Source organism: Vespa mandarinia, chromosome 8 (genome assembly GCF_050613455.1).
Source record: "Vespa mandarinia isolate Hongniang chromosome 8, ASM5061345v1, whole genome shotgun sequence".
NCBI lineage: Eukaryota > Metazoa > Arthropoda > Insecta > Hymenoptera > Vespidae > Vespa > Vespa mandarinia.
The window spans coordinates 5742311-5762875 of NC_140817.1; the positions used below are offsets into that span (position 1 = coordinate 5742311).

Consider the following 20565-nt stretch of genomic DNA (forward strand, 5'->3'; position numbering starts at 1 on the left):
TAACAATATAGAGTTTACAATTTGACTAATATAAATTAACATAAATTAACAAATTAGGACCTAATATTACGGATGTTATATAACTGTCATCCGAAATAACAGTATCTTCTACATAGAAGAAATATAGAGCCCTTTTATAATCTATAAACTTAATAATCTATAGTATATCAAATGCATATGTAAATCCAAACTCTATCCTACATTAAGGTATTTATAAAATAAATAAAAATCTTTGAATGTATGTAAATATAGAGGATTTTCTTACATATACATAAGATACATCTAATTATGAAATACTTTCAGATATAAGAATACAGCATAGCTGTACATATAACAAATCTAAAGCACCATTGTAATGTGTATGTATCGTCGATACTACAGAATATTTTTCGTATTTAAGTAGCATGGATCGTGCATGTATGATCATCATATACATCTATGCACTGCAAGACGTAGATCACAAGTTCTATGAACATACTAATCATGCTAACAATTTAACATTATTGAAAAAAAATATTTATCTACAGACATTAACTTTTGTTAATTGACGCCATTGAAAATTTGCTCTAAGGTCATTGTATTGTCCTTTTTCTGAGAGAATATTTACACAGGTAGGAAATACACAGTGTTTCCCAAGTTATAGAATCATAGTTATCCATCATAAAACTTCGCTCTTTTAAATAAATAAGAATTAACAAGAAGTAAATATATATATATATATATATATATGCATATTGACCGAAATAATTAATTCGGCTCTGTCAACTTCTTATTAATAGGTACACGCGTAGTTACAATGTCTGCCGTAGTAGTATATCATCAGCCTCTTCTCCTAAGTCGATAACAACCTTTTGATCATAGAATAAAGACGTTTTATTTTTACTTGTTATCAATTCAAATATTTTTTGGCGAAGAAGCTAGACATATTCATGTGAATAATATAAATAAAACAAAACGATATGTTCTTGCCGTTCTATGTAGTTTTTACTTCATAACTAAATATGTGCGAATATTTTCAAATAAAAGTTCGAGAATTAGCGTACAATATATTAAATAGAGATATTTCTACATTCCATCGATATACACATACATATATATATACGAATTTATATGTTATGCAAAGGAACAAATAGGTATATCTATCCGGATGATCGCAACGACTGCTAATTCACGAGCAGTAATAAAAACAAAACAAATGTTACACAAATTCGAAATCGTTGAAAAAAACTTTCAAGCGTAAGACAATTTAAAAGTTTAAATAAAACAAATATTTTAATTCTCTCGTATGGGTGGTAAAATTGTGCGGAGAAAAATGAGGATGGAAGATAGATGGATCACAAAAGACATTTAGCAGCTTTTTATCTTGTCCGATCAGCGGCATATGTTGTATGTAGCGTGAAAGAAACAGAAAGATAGAAACAGAGAGGAGGCCTTCCAGATGAAAGAAGAACTGCATATGAGCAGTCCCGGTTGTAAGGCAGCTGAACTAAAAGGTCCCGAAGGATGATGGATGCATCCTCAAGGCCGACACTAGCAAATTCGACGTTTCGTTTTCCCGAGAACACACTAGCTTCCCGGAGACAACTAGAAGACAGTTACGGCCTTGTTGCGATCAGCGACAAGCGATCTCGTTAGGTCAACGATTGTGATTAGCATTGCCATTATTCACCTGCGTACCAGCTTCTGTTGCTTCATAGTCCCCTGTCCGTTGTTTTTCCACCCGACAGCTCCTTCGTCTTTCCTCGAAGAGATCGGCTATGCAGAATATCTAAACGAACACGACGTTATCAACATTGATAAAGAATAACTTTAAATTAGATAATGATATTCGATCTTTTATTTACGATGGATATATATATGAAATATCGATACTTACCACAACAAGAGCGATAATGGTACCGATGGTCGATCCGGCAAGAACGTCGCTCCAATGATGTTTATAATCGGAAATTCTTGACATTGCCGTAAACCACGCCATAAAAATGCATATAAGTTGAGATATATGCTTCAGTAATTTGCTACCTTTCCATGTAATTCTTAGCTGCAAGTAAATCTGGAAAAAATGGTCATGTTGTATTTTACAAAGTATGTGTAAGCATATTTCAAATAACTTACAGCGAGGTAGATCATCGTATAGGCTGAAAACGAGGAGTGCCCCGAAGGAAAAGATAATCTGAAATGATCCATCGTATTTTATGAAGTATCGAAAATATTTTTTCTGCGGAACATTATAAGATTATAATATAACGTATAATAGAAAAATCGCGATTAATTTTAAATTAACGTCAAAGAAGAAATAAAATAAATTTGACGAAATCTAAAATCTCATAAAATCTATTTTTTCGCGTTTTACTTGAGTTTTTGCTCATAGTAAAATTCCCCTTTCTTTACCTTTTTTTTTTTTTATTTAAGTAATTTCAAGCTCCTTAAGAAGATTTATTTTACACCTTCTTTTACCTCATTTCCTTAAGTAATTTCGGCGAAATGCCTGGTGCGGTACAAGTGAAATTCTCGATATATCTGAACTGATTTTCAGGCAAATTGCAATTAATGTCGGGTACGCAGAGTGTCATAAAATGTGGTCTCAATCGACCAATCGTATATTTGGCAACGTCCGTCATAAAAACTGTTGTTGCTGCTCCAAATCCGAAAACACCAACCTGGCAAATATTATAGAATATAGTATATATTATATAATATAGAATATAATATATATTATATAATATAGAATATAATATATATTATATAATATAGAATATAATATATATCTAAGATATATATAGAATATAATATATATCTTTCATTATTATAGAGTATACATCATATTAGATAGCACACTACTAATAAAAACGAGGAAATATGGGTTTGTCATTCTTATTTTTAGGTAGCAGTTAAGTAATATATACAATTTATATGATTGATAACTCTTCCTAGTATTCGATATATATAACAAGGAATGATAACATATAACAAAGATAAATTTATTCTTATCACGCTGGCAATTTTATTTTATATTTTCGTTATTTCAACTGTTCAACTTTTTTTTACGAAGCATGAAATGTATGTAACTAAAAACGTAAAAAATATTTTCCATAAAAATGATGAAGAAGAGAAGAAGGGAAAATTAAAAAAATAGTTGGTAAAACGTTGTTCGCTTACCTTAATGTAAGCCATCCAAAGCCAAGGTGGGATCGTGTATCCAAAGAGTACTCTTGACGAATCGCTAGAATATTGTCTTCCATATAAATACTCACCTGCGATCATCTGTAGTAAATTAAAAGTGTTAAATAAGAGATTAACAAAACAGTTCAGAATAAGCATATCCATATTTAAATGGTTAAAGATAAAATGTTTGAAACGTCATTATAGAGGGGAAATGAAAAGTAGGGTAGGTAAGTAGGGTCACGTTTATCTCTCTCTCTTTCTCTCTCTCTCTCTCTCTCTTTCTCTCTTTCTCTTTCTCTTTCTCTTTCTCCATCCTTTGTGGAATCTTCTCCAATGTAAAAGCTACATCCGTATACCTAAAGTGGGTTAACCGGTCAAACTCGAAGTAAATGCTACGCCAGGTGATACGGGCCGATACGGCGATCGAGACAGGAATTGTGTGAATGAAATATAACTGCAGCACTGAGGAGTTTTACCTGCCTCAACGACTTCTTTCATCTTTTCCGAGAGAATAGAATAACCTGAGCCTTTCTCTTTTTACACGTTAAAGGGATTAAAGATTTTCTATGAAGCCTGTAAACTTCAGAACGGGTAACAGAAATAAACCTTTTTCGGATTCTTATAATCCAGACATAGCATCTCATATATTCAGATATCTATTCCAAGATATAAAAGAAAAAATATTTTATTCTATGAAAGAATGGAGATATTTAATAGTAATAATAATATAACCCAAGATGAAATTTATATACTTCAATCTGATTTTGATCCTTTTCCGTCCAACTGATAAAATTTTCTATTTCTTATCTTTTTATTTATTCTATAAATGGAAAATAATATAGATTCAAAACTATTGACAATAGTTTAAATAATATACAGATAATGGAGACGTGAGAGATCGAAAACATGTACACTAATGTCATGAGACATCATTTTTCGTTAAGAGAAGAAACAGATGATCATAATAATAACCGGCAACGATAACCATTGATTTCATCTACTACCTTAAGAAATAATAATTACTACAGGTGACTCACCGTACATATAGGAAGAAAGAGGCCAATGACGTAGAGCATCGTACTAGTAACCGTGGACGAATGGTATGGATGCATCAATGATTCATCGTTGCAGAAAAACCCACGCTTGTATGGTTTACCAAAGAGGAAGAACATCAAAACAGCTAGACTAACTATAACAAATTCATAAATATAATATATTAGAAAAATCTAGGAAAAAACGGATCTTATATTTGACAATGCTGTATTACTTTTTTTCTGGTTGCTTTTTTTAAATAACAAGTTTCACCTGATCTTTCCAGGTAAATCAAAGAACTCTCATTATTTTAATCATTGTGTCAGTTCATAACGATTTACATACATGAACATCCTCGGTTATTACGCACATGGTAATTATGGTGAAAAAAAAAGATAAAAATAATGAGTAACGTTGGAAAATTATGGTGTCCGATGGAATATTTTACGTGAAACACGCATATGCACCATATATTTATCAGTACATAACGTCGTCAGGAATACGACGTATATAAATACGACTGCATAATTTTATTTCTTCACGGTTAATGTAAGAAATAAAAAAAAAGAAAAAAGTAAAAGAAATAAATTAGTAATTAAATCATATTATATTTACATTATCGTCATAAACAAAGTTGTTAAATATACAATTTTTTTGAAGCACGTAATAACGTCCTACATGTAATTACGAATTACGTAAAGTAAAGTAAGAAAATAATTAATTATTTGAAATCTTACTACGATATTACAATTATATATTAGCGCTACATTCTAGCACTATTTCTTCGTTATTGAAATTTCTTTGTTAGATACTAAAATTTATTAAGCCTTCCGTTTTATTCAACATCAATGACACATGTAATTTATCAGACATAAATTTACAAGAAAAATTTATACGTGACAATATTTTTTAATAGTTCATAAAAGATATTTGTCTTCCATAAAAGTAAAAAATTTTTTTAAATACGATATATATCTGTTTGTTTTCTTATAATAGGAAGACGCCGGTCTGTAATGTAATGTTATCGATAACGCGATAGAAATAACACTATACGTCATATTTCATCGCCTATTTCTTCTTATATCTTTATCATGTACTAGTCTAACCGAAGAAACAAGCATAATAAATAATCATAAAGAGAAGTTAATACAGCGCAGTGCGGTAGTCGAAAAGTGGAAGCTAGATCGCTCAAATTACCAACATAGTCATAGTAAAATCGCCAATGAAATGTTGAACATAATAAGGAAACTATGTATCTCGGATTTCAATGAATTGCCCTCTTTCTTTCTCTTTTTTTCTTCTCTTTTTTCTTTTTTTTTTTTTCTAAAGGGTCGAGCAGGTTCTCGTCATCCATCCTAACGACGTCTCAAAGGGAGCGGTCATTGTGTATGTTCACTAAAGAAATAAGCATTAACGCATACACCATTGATGAATAGTGTGAACTCGGTACGATCGTCATTGTGTATGGTGGGCTGCTTTAATTTAACACTTATAGTAAAACTCGAACATTATCTCTTTTTTTTAATCTCACGAGATCTTTATACAGACAATCTGCAATTATCCATTAATCACCTCATAAATCTCTATTTGAATTTTGTAAAATGACATAAGGGAACCGTGGGATCTCGTTGTGTTAATATTATAAATCATAATATACGAAAAATGTTTACTTTTTAATACCTTAGAATTTGCCTTTCTGAAATTATATGAAACCATAGAATAAATAATTCTGGAAAATCATTAATTGAAAAAATATAATAGGCAGAAATCGTATGAACGTTACAAAACTTCTATAACATAAAATTAATCAAAATATATTAGAACGCTTTAGAAAAGCTCTTTATTTATGTACACTGAATCTATTCATGAAAATTGGCATAGTAAATAAACGAATTAGAAAATAATATTTAGAACAAAGAAATCGCATGCTTCGAGGCATGTTTCAGCAATTCTAATGCAAACAATCTTCCGGAGATATGTCATTGAAAGAATTATATTTAAGTACCTCAGTTTGCGGGTTACGTTAGTTATATTAAGTTCTGCAAAATTTCTATGATATTCTATGAATAGTTGAAATGCTTAAAATAAGTTCCTCATAAATAAGTTTTATCACATGATCTGTGGAATTATCAGAATAGGATGATAAACACTTATTTAATGAATATTGAATACGATTAGAAACGTTGCCGGGAAATTGATTTTTAATAGGATAATCTAACAACTCTTCATTACATTCTCTCTCTCTCTCTCTCTCTCTCTCTCTCTCTCTCTCTCTCTCACTCTCTCTCTTTCTATATATATATATATATATATATATATATATATATATATGTATATATGTATACATAAGTACTATATATATATATACGAGTGATGACTCTTCACGAAGAATAATCATAAGAAAATATATATATATAGCTACTAGTTTAGAAGTATAGTAATATAGAATAAGAGAACAATAATATGCAGAAGAGTAGAATAGTATAGTAATCAAGTATATAATATATAATATATATGTATGATGTCTGGCAATGTCACGCCGGTGGAAGATTTACCTTGAATCTACATTCTCGCATTTTCCTATTCGTAAAAAAGAAAAAACGATTATGTTCCGCAGATTTTTATATATCCAATACGTGACATAACTGAAATTATTTCAGCTACCTGAAATAAGCATGATACGTCATCATAGTAAAGATTAAACGCATAGTAAAAATAGCAATATTTATACGAATTGTGAATCATATGTAATTCATTATTTGTTATCAGTTTCAAAATTCTTTCGTCGAGGGGAGTAGAAAGAAGATAAGTAATTACTTCTTATATATCTTTTGGAAAAATATTATCTCGATCGATTATCACATCGCTTGATTAATTATTATATTTCCAACAAATAATTATATTTTTTCCTTATGCTGTTGTTAACTGCCGATATATTATTATATAACTTTTTATTAGTTATTCAATTAGTTTTCTTAATATAAAAGGATAAATGCGATAAATTATAGTAGAGAATTTATCTAGTCAATTATACTTCATTCATCGAGTTATTTCTTTATGTGTATTTAATTACATATAACTACGTATCTTTATGCTATTTAGTACAATTATCTTTAATAGACATTTAGCAATAAATATTTATTTTATTAGAAGAAGGAATAAGAAACCAGGGAGCTTATAGGCGTGTCGATTTGTTCACTATGAAACTATGTCATCTCGCCTTGGGTCAGATCGATGAAACGAATTATATTTACATAAGATAGTTTTTAAACAAAGTTTACCGAACCGTAGAAAACTCAAGAACAAATTTTGTTTATAATATCGCTCACTTTCCTTCGATGTTTTCTTTTTTTATTCCTAATCATAGACTTGTTTCCTATTCGGTGTATTTCAGTCGAGAACTTAACTGTTAAAGAACTAACCTGCAAATTTACATTCACTTTAATTTGCACTTTCCGATATATGCAAAAATAAATGTACCGTTATATGCTGTTGAGTTCGTTGACGGTAAAATCGTAAAATAAGTGATAGTAAGGAAAACAGTAATAACTGCGTTAAGTCGCTATGGCTCATGAACATCAAGGAATATTAAGAACAAGGTAAAAACATAAGAAAACATAAGTGATCTAAAAACAAATAATATTATTATAGATAACTCGAGAAGTACATAAAAATAACGTAAAATGTTATTGCCTCAAATATTTTCAAAGTTTATTATTAAGAATATCGAGACGTTCTAATTATTTAAATTAATGATTAATACATCGTAAAGGAGTGGTAAAAAGGTTGATAAGTATCACTTAAGAAGGTGAGCAAGGTATTGCTTATATAGTAAATCGACGATCCTTACTTTCAATGACCTCGACGATTGCGTAAATTGCTGCGAACTAAGAGTGGGGACATTGTTACGCGATATACTAAAGCAACAAGGATGCTTCCAGGAATCACGGGTGAATTAATCACGACCGAATTCATCGCTTTTGTTGGGCGTGGAAATGAGCAAACAGTTTCTATATGATATATGTAAAAACGTGCAAAAGATAATATTGTTTTTTTCTTTGTAAAGGAAGAAAAGATGGAGAACTTGCGGATAAGCGAGCGTAGCCTTGCGAGGATATCTGTGTTCTTGGACAAGTGCACAGCAACGTATACTCAACGTGCTTTCACCGAAATGTAAAATAAAAAAATTTGCGTGTGTTCAAGCGTATTTGAAAGTATTCGAATATATTCGATTCAGATGTTAAGCCTTTCCTTTGGTATCGCAATCAAACGTACCGCCTTACGATGCCTTCGTCTGTCACGATCTGTCAGCTCGTTTGACGTAACGCAATCATCGTTCATTGTACCCTCAATTGGGTAAGACGATTCGCAAAAGCTTTTAACGCCGCTTTTCCTTTTTCTAACGGGAATGCACTTCCCTTAGGATTTACAATATCGTTTACGGTAGTGGTCAATCACTTACCGACAAGTAAGCAGACAAAGTCGATGATGATTTTCCGTAAAAGTAATTTTGACGTTCGATCCATTTTCTTTCCGTCGACGTTCCTCTTGTAGTACTAGTTACAGTCCACAGCTCAATTTTTACTTCGCGCGGTTCTATGTAGTATGGATATTCGTTCGTATATTTCTGTGTGTGTGTGCTTCACGCGCGCGCGTGCGCACGTGTGTGTATTTTATTGAGAATAAGAGGAGTACGCGCGAACGCGATGCAAAATATCATACATACGATATATATCGGTGTCTCTGTGAAATTTCTGCTCCGTTGTGTGTCAAACGTTAAAGAGAAAAAAATTTGCTCGGGGGAGCATGAGGAAAAATGGAAATAAGGAGATAGAGAGATATAAAGAAAAAGAGAAAGGAAGAGAGAGAAAGAGTGAGAGAGAGTAAGAAAGAGTGAGAGAAATTTCACGATAAAAACAACCAACTCCTTCAAGATCCGAACGAAAACTGTGCGACGACGGCAGTTCGCGGCGGTCGAAGAATGCGTCTGCGCTCGTAGCCGCTTCGCTAATGCGGGGCGCACGTGCGCTTTTTGATTGGACGGCAAGTGCCTAGACGCCCTTCGAATCTGTCGCTTTATAAATAAAAAGCTGCAACGAACGTGATTTCTCGCGAAATTCTGAAAGAGATCGTTGATCCGTTGAATATCGTATGAACATCCTAATCGATAAAAAAAACCTTAAAAGACATATGGAATCGTAAGTCGTTTTTTCTTTTGTTTCTTTTAAAGATAACTAAACGATCCGCAATGAAATAAGAACGTTATTAGATATTGTCAAAAAGCTCTTTTCAATTAATATAATTATTTTTTTTTAATATAATTACTTATTTATTATACATAGATAAAATTTCAGTTATCATTATCATGTTCACTTATGATTTCTTCCATTTATAAAATTGTAAATATTTATATATCAAACATACTACTAAAAAAATTACATTGAAAAGCAAAAATAATAAAAACTTGATAAGTTACAATCATCAATCGTCTTAATTTTTCTGATAATAATTTTCGTCTAAATAATTCTGATTTTAGTCCGTATATACATATATTGTCATTGGCTTTATTTAAGGAAATTCTTTGTTTACTCCATCTAGTTTGTGTAATATAATGTGGCTTTTATAGTCTTTTTTTTTGCATAACCTTATACGTTTTGTCGAATTTATCTTTCTTTGAGATCTTCGTGAAACTACAAATGAAAATTAACTTTCGAAAGGAAATAAATATATAAAATATTAAATAAATTACAAATGCTAAAAAATGTCAAATATATTTTTAAATATTACTTGAAAATTTCTGAGGTATTTCGTGTATACGCTTGCATATTAATTTTTTACAAACGCACGATTATAATAATCGCTTTTTTCGATTGCACGTACGAAAGTTAAAAGTCAGAAAATATAATAAAGATACAAGTCGTATGTATGTATGTATGTATATAGACACACACACACACACAACAGATAAAATTATATAAAAGAGTAATACATTTTTTACATTACCTTTTATGCACGGTAATATTAAGTAGAAAAAAAATGTATCAGGAATGTATAACGACATATGTATATATGTATGTACATACGTATGTACATACGTATTACATATGTCAGGTATTGTAGATATTACAAACACTTATTAATAGCAGATATATATATATATATATATATACACACATATATATGTATATATATATATGTATATATATGGCGATAAATCAAATGCTAATGTCTACCTTAACAGATTAATACACGAAAATAATGTTATCGTAGTTATCTTATACTATTATCTCATTTATTAAATTATCTAGTCTTCTGAAACATCTGATTTTTGTACCGATATTTATACGCCGCATTCATGGAAATAAATTCGCGTAAATTTAAATAATGCAAAAATAATAACTTATGAGGTAAAAATAAATAATTTATTAAAATTTTTAATAATGTTTCTTTTTATTCTTTTCAAAATATATATTAAATAACATCTAATTGAAGCGACTTGATATTTGTATGATATAACTATGTGCTTTCTCAAGTGATTTATATATCATAACATGACGCTGTTACCTTTCCATAATAATCTAAATTTCTGTGATATAAGCATAATATGTTTTAATAAAAAGATCTATGAAGATTATAAATAAAGATAAGATTATTAGTCTGCATTATACTTATCTAAAAAAATTGGATGCTGTAATGAACAGGGCAGGTTTTAGGGATCTTTTCAGAAGCAAAAGACGATAAGATTAAAGAAAAACGTAAGTTAAATATGTTCCAGCAAACATGCTTTGATTTATCATCAGAACTTCCTTCATACTACAAGCACGCCGACTCTATAAAGTCAAATTACGAGATAAGACTGATACTTGGAGTCTCATTGTTCATTGTAAAAAGAAATAAAGTATTACCCAAGATTTCTTACACATTTCTATTATTATTTTATTAATATTAATAATAATATTATCGCTATGATCATCATCATCACTATTATTATTATTTTTATTATTATTATTTGTAGCGTGTATTATATCCGATGTGACAAAAGCGCATACTTCGATTGACTTTTCTTCGAAAAATCAATGATTGTATATTTATCCAATGAACGTTTAATTGGAAAATAAATTAAAAAAGAATATATATATCGTATCATATTTCGACTTAACATGATTGTGTATTTATTATAGGGCAACTATATACAAAAGACAATACAGAACGAAGCGCGTACATGGAATTTACCTCCTTTCTTTGTCTGTAACATTTACCATGTACAGGATATACCTGACAATTATTGCTAATAATAAAAGCGACCGTCGACTGTATATAATACAGACAAAAATTTTTCTAGGCTTGTCTGTATTTTAGCTCTGCCTATGTATCTTATTTATTGTATATGTGGTCGAAGCAACCGATCGTCAATCGTCATGCTTAAGTACATTCAACAGTCAGCATTACTTAATTTTACAGATTTACAGTCATTTGTCGAAGACTGTATAAAATGAACATTATTCGCATATATAAGATCAAATCGTTGATTCATTTAATTGAATCGTTTCTATCGAGTTCCTTGCATATAGGAATTACATTTAAAATAATGTAATCATTCGAATACATTTCTGATGGTTCTACTTACGAAGGACATGTAGTACTTTGTTAATTAAAACATGTTAACTTAGAAATAATGACTCATATTAATTGTCTCATTTATATCGTTCATTTCATGCTTTTCGCATGCATTAGTCTAAGCACTTATCGTCCATTCGTAGGTGTCCATATTATTAGTAGACTATCGATAGAATTATCTGTCAGTATAATTTATTTTTCGTTATTTACTATACTTGCGCGCATGTATGCTTATGAAAACTATGCAGTGACAAGAGCAATGTCAATATTTTCTTTTATTCTTCCTATAATATTTTTACCTACTGTTCTTTTTCTAATGTATGTTACGTGTTTGAGATTAATACAGTTTAATTAACAAATATGATACACAAGTATTTTATCTTATATGAATATCAATAATTTACGTTACATTGCATTGACGATAGTAGATAATAATAATAACGCAATAATATTCTTATATCGTAGAATATTTCATATGTATTGTAGTCGTGCAGTATAACTAATAATAGTAAGAAAATGCTTACTCCTTTCAACATGAAAATCTGTATTGTGATGTATATAAATAAATTTTGAATAATTCTTACACAAAAAAATAATTGTGCATCTTAGCTTCAAATGAAATATTTTTGTGACTAGAAAAATTAGAGCCAAACTGTGTAAAAAATGTTTCGTATCCTCATAGTCACTTTGAATAAGTTCTTTTTTTTAACTAGGAACATAATTACAAAAAGAAGTAATATTTGCTGGTCTTACACAACTCGTTAAAAATATAAAAATTAATTTAAATTATATCGAATTCATAATCTATACATTATAGCTTTCAAATTTTTCCGAAGTCATTTCCACATATTACAATGATTAAAGTTAATTTACTCTGTACAAATTGCAAACTTCTGTTAAATATTAATTTAAACATATGCAAACACTTATTCGCACAGCCTCTTTCATTAAGTTCTACGCACGCACACATATTTCAAATTCATAGTTAACGGAGCACAAATTCTATTTCAAAAATGGTGCTAATTGCATCTTTACACTGCTCTTTGGTTATTATAAGAGACTTTGGTTGTGCTAACCGCTATTTTTTTGACTACAAAAGACATATTGAAATATATTTTTTGTACATATTATTAGACCCAGAGAAATATACATAACCAAAATGATTTTATCATAAACAATAGGGAAAAAAAATTGTATTTAATTTTTTGTTATTACTTATTCCAAAACATATATAGAAAAAATATTCTATGCTTAAAATTTCTCTTCCTTTCTTTTTTTTTTTCTTTTTTTTCTTTTTGTACTTTTCATATCATAATAATTAGAGAAATTCAAAATATAATTTCAAAAATTGTCAAAACCAATATTACACAAATTCTCTTTCTAATAGTCATCTTCTTGACTCTAAAGCATATGCAGTTATAGTACTATCGACACATCCCGCTGCTAAAATCACACGATAGGGATGAAAACTAAGACAACTTACAGGACTAATTCGTGTACCCATAAAACCTTCGTGAAACTTTATTGTATTGAGATGATGTCCATGCGTATTATAAACACTGATGCAGTGATTCGTTGAGCCGCTAAAAAAAAATTAGTATAAGAGGATTCTTTTGAAGTAAAAAAATACTTTAAAAAATTTCAATATATTTTTCACTTACCAAGCAAAAACATTAGCATTTTCATGAACGGTTAATGCTGTAATGCCTTGCGTTATCTGTACAGTATTTATAGAAGAATTTTTTCTTATGTCAAATATTCTAATATCCCCAGAAGAAGATCCAGTAAATAATTGTGATATGAAACCGTCGGATTTTCTCAAGTGTGTTCCCAACACCCATGCAATATGTTCTCTCCAGGTCATAACTCTTGCTTCCAATGGAGGCAATCTCCGGTCAAAGAGTCGAACTGATCCATCACCACAGCCTAATGCCATCAAAGATCCTAAAATTTAAAATATAAAATATGCATGTCTACCTTATTATAATATAAATTGAACGGAATGAAATTTTTATTAAAAAATATTGAATACTGGATTGTTTATTTAAATATAAAATATTGAAAATTCCGACATTATTTATTGACCAATTTGATACAAATAAATATATGTATATAAAAATAATATTTTCATTTATATTAGATCTTATAAAGAATTACAAACCTGTATTATCGACATCAACAGACGTAATACAACAGTCAGCACCTGTTGGTATATCTTGCTTTTTCAACTCTGTTTCTGCATCCCAAAGTCTCACAATACGAACATCACCTGTTACAACTAGAGTTAGAGATTTTTGCTCCCATTTAGTAACCAATCCTGCCGTTGCTAAATAGAAAATTCCTTAATATTCCTGTGAAAAATATATTATACTTCTAGGAATATACAATTATCGGTTATTTACCAGTGGAAGTCCTCGCTAATGGCTGTATATCAGACAATGCTTGCCATGCAGTAAGCAAGACAGGATCACGTCCTAAAGTGCTACTGTAATTCTTCCATACTCTAATCGAACCATCATCTGAGCCAGCCATTAATAACGTTACATCATGAGCATTGATAAACTCCAGAGTTGTAATACGTGACATTCTATTACCACGACTGGCGTAATATGTTAGTTTAGCACCGTTTTGGCAGTCCCATACACTATACATATATATTAACCATTCTATATTACAGATATAATATAGTAAACTGATTTTAATTTATTTAATCACATCAAATAATAAATATTTTAATGATTTCATGGTTCCTAATAATTTTCGAGTAGTAAATCAAAAAATATAATCGCAATATTAAAATTGAAATATCCTCTTTTTAAAAACGTTTATGTCTTTGATTTCGAGTTTTTTTACAATAACAGATATACTATTAGATTGTGCACAATGCCACACACAACCTATCTGTATTTAATATAAATAATAGTGAACTGAATCATATTATTAATATTACCCAAAGTAATCCTTCAATGCTACCGCCAAATGTGATTCAAACGGATGGAACGTAAGAACATCTGGAGATTGAGGACATCTAGTATGAAATACTTGAGATTCTATTCTATTTTGCATTGCTTTTAACTGTTCTTCTTTCGCATCATGTTTTTGTCGTTTGTTTCGTAAATACCTACAGAAATAATTTAAAAAATTTATATAATTATATAAATTTATATCATAATTATATTATTTACATAAAAAGCAAATATAATAATAATCCCATCTGGTTTTCAATAATATTAATTACCTCCATTCGCGTTCATAATGTGCCCTGCTTTCCATGTCGCTTATAGATTCAGTTTCATTTTTTAAAGTAACAGGTTGTGCAAATTGTGCACAACTCCATTCAACAAATTGTGAAGTAGTTAAAGGAGTTTTAATATCAAATATTTCATCTGCTTCTTCTGATATCTTGTAATAAAGAAACAATAAATATATAGTTAAATATATACAGGAGGGACTTAAGTATTAGTATAGTACAATATGTATTTCCGTACGTATTTAAATATTCTGTACGAATACTTAAGTTCCCAACTGTATATACAATCTGTATAAGAAAACAAAATGATATTTTATATTTACTGTAATGGGAACCGGTTTCCTAGGACGATTACCATGTGAAGACATTCGTGCAGATCGCAATAGATCTGTTCCAGAATTAACTATAGGTGGTGATTCTCCCTTGCTGTTACTAAAAATGATATAAAAATCTTAAAACAATAACTTAAATTTGAAAATATATTTACTAACCTTAGATAACTAGTTTGATTTGATGGAGAGGGTGGAAGGGACAATGATGAGGATATTTTTGTCTCTCCTACTTCTTTAGACACAAACGAATCTTTGACCTGAAATTTTATGTTTAAAAATTTGCTTTAATTTTACTAATATACAAATAATTAAACAATATACATAAAGACATTTCTTTTCATCATGGCAATATGCATTACCTGTCTGCGAATATGATTTGTTACTTTTTGAGACATCACAGCGACCGCAGGATGAGGATCATTATCAAGATTACCAAGTCCATGCCATAATTTCATGTATACACTACCATAAGATAAACTTGGTAAATTTCCTAAAGAACTATGACCTATGATAAAAATGCACTAAATTAATGAAGAATAATATAAAATACGATTATTCTATAACAAAAAGTATCCACCAGGATTATTATGAAATCTAATCATTTTTTCAAAAAACAGAAACAAATCAATTTTATTTTCAAGAGCGATAGGTTCGCATCATAAATTCACCTACTTTGAAATAATCCATTTAATTTAAGATTTTTGAAAGGATTAGCTTAAAGTGAATGAGTTTATAAGGATTTATCCCCCTAAAAAACAAAAAAATTGACTTCTTGTTGTTTTTCGAAAAAATCATTTAATTTCATAATAATTCTGATGGGCACTTTTCTTTGGAACATTCTATATATTATTGTATTGTATTGTATTGTATTGTATTGTATTGTATTGTATTGTATATTATATTATATTATATTATATTATATTATATTATATTATATTATATTATATTATATTATATTATATTATATTATGTTGACATATGTATATATATATATATATATATATATATATATATATATATATATACATATATATATATATATCAAAGTAACATATGATCATTGAATATTTAAAATTTAAGATATAAAAAGATCTATCGAATACATAAATAGTAAGGAAGTTGTGTAACCAAGAACATGCAATTGAATTCCTAATTATTATTACCAAGTGACTCGCAAGGTTTCCTCACGAACTCCCAATTATTTCCTGGCATATGAATGAAACAATACAAGTAACTATTATCTTGATATCAATTAATCATATAGAATGATATAACACGTAAAAATTTTACCTAAACTACTAATAGAGGATGAAGAAGAAACTCTTTTTATACGGTCTTGACCAAGTCCATCAGTTGTATCTACAGTGTATGTATTATTAGGAGACAACATCTTCAAACGATCTCGTGAACTAATACGTCTCATTCCACTGAATGGTGATAATGTTTCTACGATTAAATCTTTTCTGCTATTTTCTTCAGCTAAAGCTAAAGTCACAAACGAATTCTCAAAATGTAGAACCATCCATTGAAGTGCTACTACCAATTCCTACAATGTCCATTCAATTTTGTGATAATTTTTTCTTATCAATAATTCGTAATCATTTAAAAAAATAAAGCATACGTACTTTTCTTACTAAGGGACACATATCATGAGAAACAGTATTAATAAGCGTCATAGCAATAATTTGATCGATATTGTTTGCATGTTCGCTTCGAGTTGTTACGCTGTTTATAAAAGTTCCCAGCGCATAAACGCTAGCAGCTCGTACCTACATAGTTTAATAATCATAGTTCACTGATTTTTATAACATATATTAAAATAATAGACTTTATACCTCAGGAACAGGGTCATGTAGTAATATGAAAAGCTTTTCATGCGCAATGTCTCTTACTCCACACCATCTTGCTTTATCATAATTATGCCAAAGTCTTCCAAGACATAAACAAAGCCATTGACGTAGTAATGGATGAGAGTCACCTAATTGTTCAAGACAAATTGATACAAGACTTCCATGATTTGCAGCAACTTGCCCAGGTCGATAATCATTTACAATACAAGCTAACACAAATGCTGCTAATGTTCTGTGTTCCCGCTGAAATATGATTAATTTGAAGATATACATAATAATGAAGTTAGTAATAAATTAATTAAAAATTATCTCTACAGATATTGCTGAAAATACTATTGAATTTTATACCAAAATCGAAGTATCTTGAAGAACAGACAGAAAATATTTATGACCATCATCTCGTACTAAATCAGCCTGACAGGTCTACAATTTAAATAACAACTGTGCATTAACATTAGTATTAAAACGAATAAAATAATAACTATAAAATGTTGTAGAATATAACTTACATTATCCACTGCAAGAATTTTTGCCCAAATAAACACAAGTAAAGGTCGAAGTTCTTTTGCATTGCTTTGAAGTAATTTTAAGACATATGGAAAAATTCCAACGCTTAATGCTAAATTCACAGCCCATGGGCCAAGATCAAGAAAACGTCCCAATAATTCCAATGCTCTAAGTCTATGTACTTGACTCAAAAGCACTTGTAACACAATCGGAAGTTGTTCTGGAGGATTACGATTTTTTGAGCCCAATGTAAGCCACACTTGAAAAGCTGTTAATTGTTCTTCAAAGAAAGGAGAATGTACAAATTGCTCTTCATTTTCAAGAATCTGTGGTAATTGTGCTAAACATAAATCAAGTGCCAAATCCCAAGCTTGCCACATTGGATGCTAAGATTATAAATAAAATAGAAAAGATTATATTGATATATTTCAAAATTTTATCAAAAGTTAAAAAATTGAAATTTCTTATTTCTAAAATAAATATTCCAATATTAATTTTTACCTGATATGTAGGTGGTAACTTTGGACAAGATACTGGAGTGCAGTCATATGAACGAAGTATTCTTTCGGCAAGTAAAAAGTTTCTAAACAAACTAGCAACTAACAAATCTTGTCTAAACAATCTTTGGAATAAATCTGAAAAAGCAAAACATCTACTTAAGAATTAATTATTATTAGTAATTTTAAAATAATAAAAATTTATTAAGAGCTTAATATACCTCTAGGTAAAGTGTTCCATGCTATGGTATCTGTAATTGCAGTAAATATCCAATTTAATTCCCCTAACATAGTTCTTCTATCGGTCAGCTGACCTGGAATTCTGTAATGTATGCGATTACATACTGTATTGAGTTAACCAATAATATCGGAATTTTCAGTATTTTATATTTAAATAAACAATGCTTGCACTGAAAATTTTGACTTCACTTATTGGTTAATCTAATATATTAATAGATAACAATTATTTTTTCAAACTGTATACAATAATGATCTTCTAATATCATCTAAAAATAAAGGAATTCTAAAAATCGGTTAAAATAAATGTTCATCTTACTTGTCAATCAAATCCAATGATATCTTTGGGATTAATTTGGTAGTATTTTGCATCACAAACCTATATAAAAATTACTTTAATAAATAATATGACCAAGTATTATATGCATTCAAAAAATATTTTAAAATTTGTTTTCTTACCAACGTAATGCAATTTTTATTGGTGTAGTAAGGCAAGATGTAAACACATCTGCTGGCAGATCTGGATTCATTGGTAAAATCTGATTAGCTGCACATGCTGCCAATTGAATACAATTTTTATAAGATGGGATTGTAGAATTCGCAATTCCGGTTGCGCAATTTTGTTGCACAGCCTGCTTCTCCATCTGAGAAACAGAAATTAATATTATATATTTTTTATAATTATAAATGTGAACTTAACAAAACATTTTTACTTCATATTCTTTTTCATGCTGTTCAGCAAATTGTTGGAAGGACTCTACAATAATGCCGGCATTAGAGCAATCATATACATAAATACTAGGTGCTCCCATCCATGTTTGTAAATCATACACTGACAATGGAATGTATTGTGTATAAGTCTGTAAAAAAAAATCTGTGTCTCAAAAAGATACGTAATTTAATAATTGAAAAACCATTTTTTCACCAACCCTATTAAATACCCATATTTCACCATTACTAGTAGGTTTAGGTACACCATGTCCATTGTAATGAAAAAGAACTCTTTCTTCTTTAGCATTTCTCCGTAAAGAGGTACATAATTTTTTAACTTCTTCTACTGTAGGATCTAAGCTCTGTTTATAACGTGCTCTAGGCTGCCACCTTTCATACTGTTTCTGTAAATTTGAGCCTATCATTTCAAGAGCTTTTTGTGGACTTACAGATGATGGATCTGTAGCAGATAAATTAGGAATTTACATTTTTAAATCTTATGTTATTACACACCTACTTAGATAGGAAAAAAGTAATTATTATAAGCAAAATGTTAAAAATGAATTACTTCAATATTCAAGTATATCCATTATATATTATATATCAAGGAAATATATTAAATGTAATTAGAACACCGATGTAACATTATATTACAGTAATGAAAGAGACAGCAAATAAAGATAATTAATAGCAAATTAAGTAAATAAAATTAATTACCAATCCAACATTCTAAACGAGCACATGGTTGTGTTTTAACGATATCAGGTGGATCGACACCAACATTTAGACAAAGTACCAATGCAACGCTAACTGTTTTCATCTGAAAAATGAAAAAAAATTATATTAAACTTATCTTAATAAAAGATTTATAATATTAAGGAAAATACTAAGGCAATTCAAATAAAAAAAAAAGAAGAAAAAAAGAAAACCGACCCGTTCTTTCATGCGCCAAGTTTGCGTGACACAATTGATACCCTCGATTGTCGTTGTATGTCGAGGTTTTTGGAAAGCAACAGGCATTTTCCAATCGTCCTCGGTCAAATTCGAATTGTCTTCCTCGTGGCATGACTTTGCGTCGATAACTGACATCATCCACTTATATTTCACGGAAAGCCTCCGCCGGTTTCCACGAAAGACACGTTTCGATCACATCAAATTTCAATTCACTTTTACACGGACTACAGTCTGTAAACTTAAAAATAAGAAATCACAAAGCACACGAATCGCAAATGTATCGAATTAAATCCGGACTTCGTAAGTTTACCTGAACAGTCGCCATGATAAAATTCCATGCGACTCATACTATCAGGTTGGCCAATAATAATATAATCGATGAATTTCTCTACAAGTTAGATTAGTTTCTTTGT

At 29.7% G+C, this 20565-nt stretch overlaps 2 protein-coding genes and 1 long non-coding RNA gene across 7 annotated transcripts; 1 reads left to right on the top strand and 2 right to left on the bottom strand.

The window, feature by feature from the left end:
• Positions 1-114: 114 nt before the first annotated feature.
• Positions 115-9181, bottom strand: wun (wunen). 4 transcript variants are annotated; one of them, XM_085659046.1, is made up of 9 exons: positions 8924-9181; positions 8660-8793; positions 4203-4354; positions 3160-3264; positions 2458-2660; positions 2116-2173; positions 1877-2053; positions 1678-1768; positions 115-1602 (listed from the first exon to the last, which is right to left on the bottom strand). In XM_085659046.1, the coding sequence occupies exons 2-9, from the start codon at positions 8721-8723 to the stop codon at positions 1487-1489; spliced, it is 966 nt and encodes a 321-aa protein (XP_085515172.1). In that variant the 5' UTR covers positions 8724-8793; positions 8924-9181; the 3' UTR covers positions 115-1486. The 4 variants fall into 4 exon arrangements, with proteins under 4 accessions (XP_085515172.1, XP_035742025.1, XP_035742047.1 ...); XM_035886132.2 differs by having other exon boundaries at positions 115-1584; positions 8660-9181; XM_035886154.2 differs by having other exon boundaries at positions 115-1584; positions 1670-1768; positions 8660-9180.
• On the top strand, positions 7378-9070 carry LOC146872839 (uncharacterized). Its single transcript, XR_014982494.1, has 2 exons — positions 7378-7796; positions 8264-9070. It is a non-coding gene; the product is annotated as an uncharacterized LOC146872839 (long non-coding RNA).
• A 1937-nt stretch (positions 9182-11118) lies between the features above and the next one.
• Positions 11119-20501, bottom strand: raptor (regulatory associated protein of MTOR complex 1). Of its 2 annotated transcripts, XM_035880162.2 has the most exons (23): positions 20132-20501; positions 19916-20018; positions 19417-19658; positions 19201-19347; positions 18947-19131; positions 18807-18866; positions 18472-18572; positions 18255-18388; positions 17756-18139; positions 17595-17669; positions 17232-17489; positions 17022-17165; positions 16687-16942; positions 16560-16601; positions 15756-15901; positions 15556-15653; positions 15388-15496; positions 15053-15216; positions 14765-14935; positions 14217-14458; positions 13976-14140; positions 13476-13758; positions 11119-13397 (listed from the first exon to the last, which is right to left on the bottom strand). In XM_035880162.2, exons 1-23 carry the CDS (start codon positions 20288-20290, stop codon positions 13202-13204), a joined length of 3864 nt encoding a protein of 1287 aa, XP_035736055.1. In that variant the 5' UTR covers positions 20291-20501; the 3' UTR covers positions 11119-13201. The 2 variants fall into 2 exon arrangements, with proteins under 2 accessions (XP_035736055.1, XP_035736061.1); XM_035880168.2 differs by lacking the exon at positions 16560-16601.
• Between the last annotated feature and the right edge of the window lie 64 nt (positions 20502-20565).

What these genes read in the sequence shown, in the direction of transcription:
- raptor (XM_035880162.2), bottom strand. Translation starts at nt 20,290, where the DNA reads ATGATGTCAGTTATCGACGCAAAGTCATGCCACGAGGAAGACAATTCG. An exon ending in TTCAAGATACTTCGATTTTG is followed by an intron (nt 17,490 to 17,594) that starts GTATAAAATTCA and finishes ATCATATTTCAG; the next exon opens with CGGGAACACAGAACATTAGC. An exon ending in TGTTGATGTCGATAATACAG is followed by an intron (nt 13,759 to 13,975) that starts GTTTGTAATTCT and finishes TTTAAATTTTAG; the next exon opens with GATCTTTGATGGCATTAGGC.
- wun (XM_085659046.1), bottom strand. Translation starts at nt 8,723, where the DNA reads ATGGATCGAACGTCAAAATTACTTTTACGGAAAATCATCATCGACTTT. An exon ending in TTTGGATGGCTTACATTAAG is followed by an intron (nt 2,661 to 3,159) that starts GTAAGCGAACAA and finishes AATATTTGCCAG; the next exon opens with GTTGGTGTTTTCGGATTTGG. An exon ending in CTATGAAGCAACAGAAGCTG is followed by an intron (nt 1,603 to 1,677) that starts GTACGCAGGTGA and finishes GATCGCAACAAG; the next exon opens with GCCGTAACTGTCTTCTAGTT.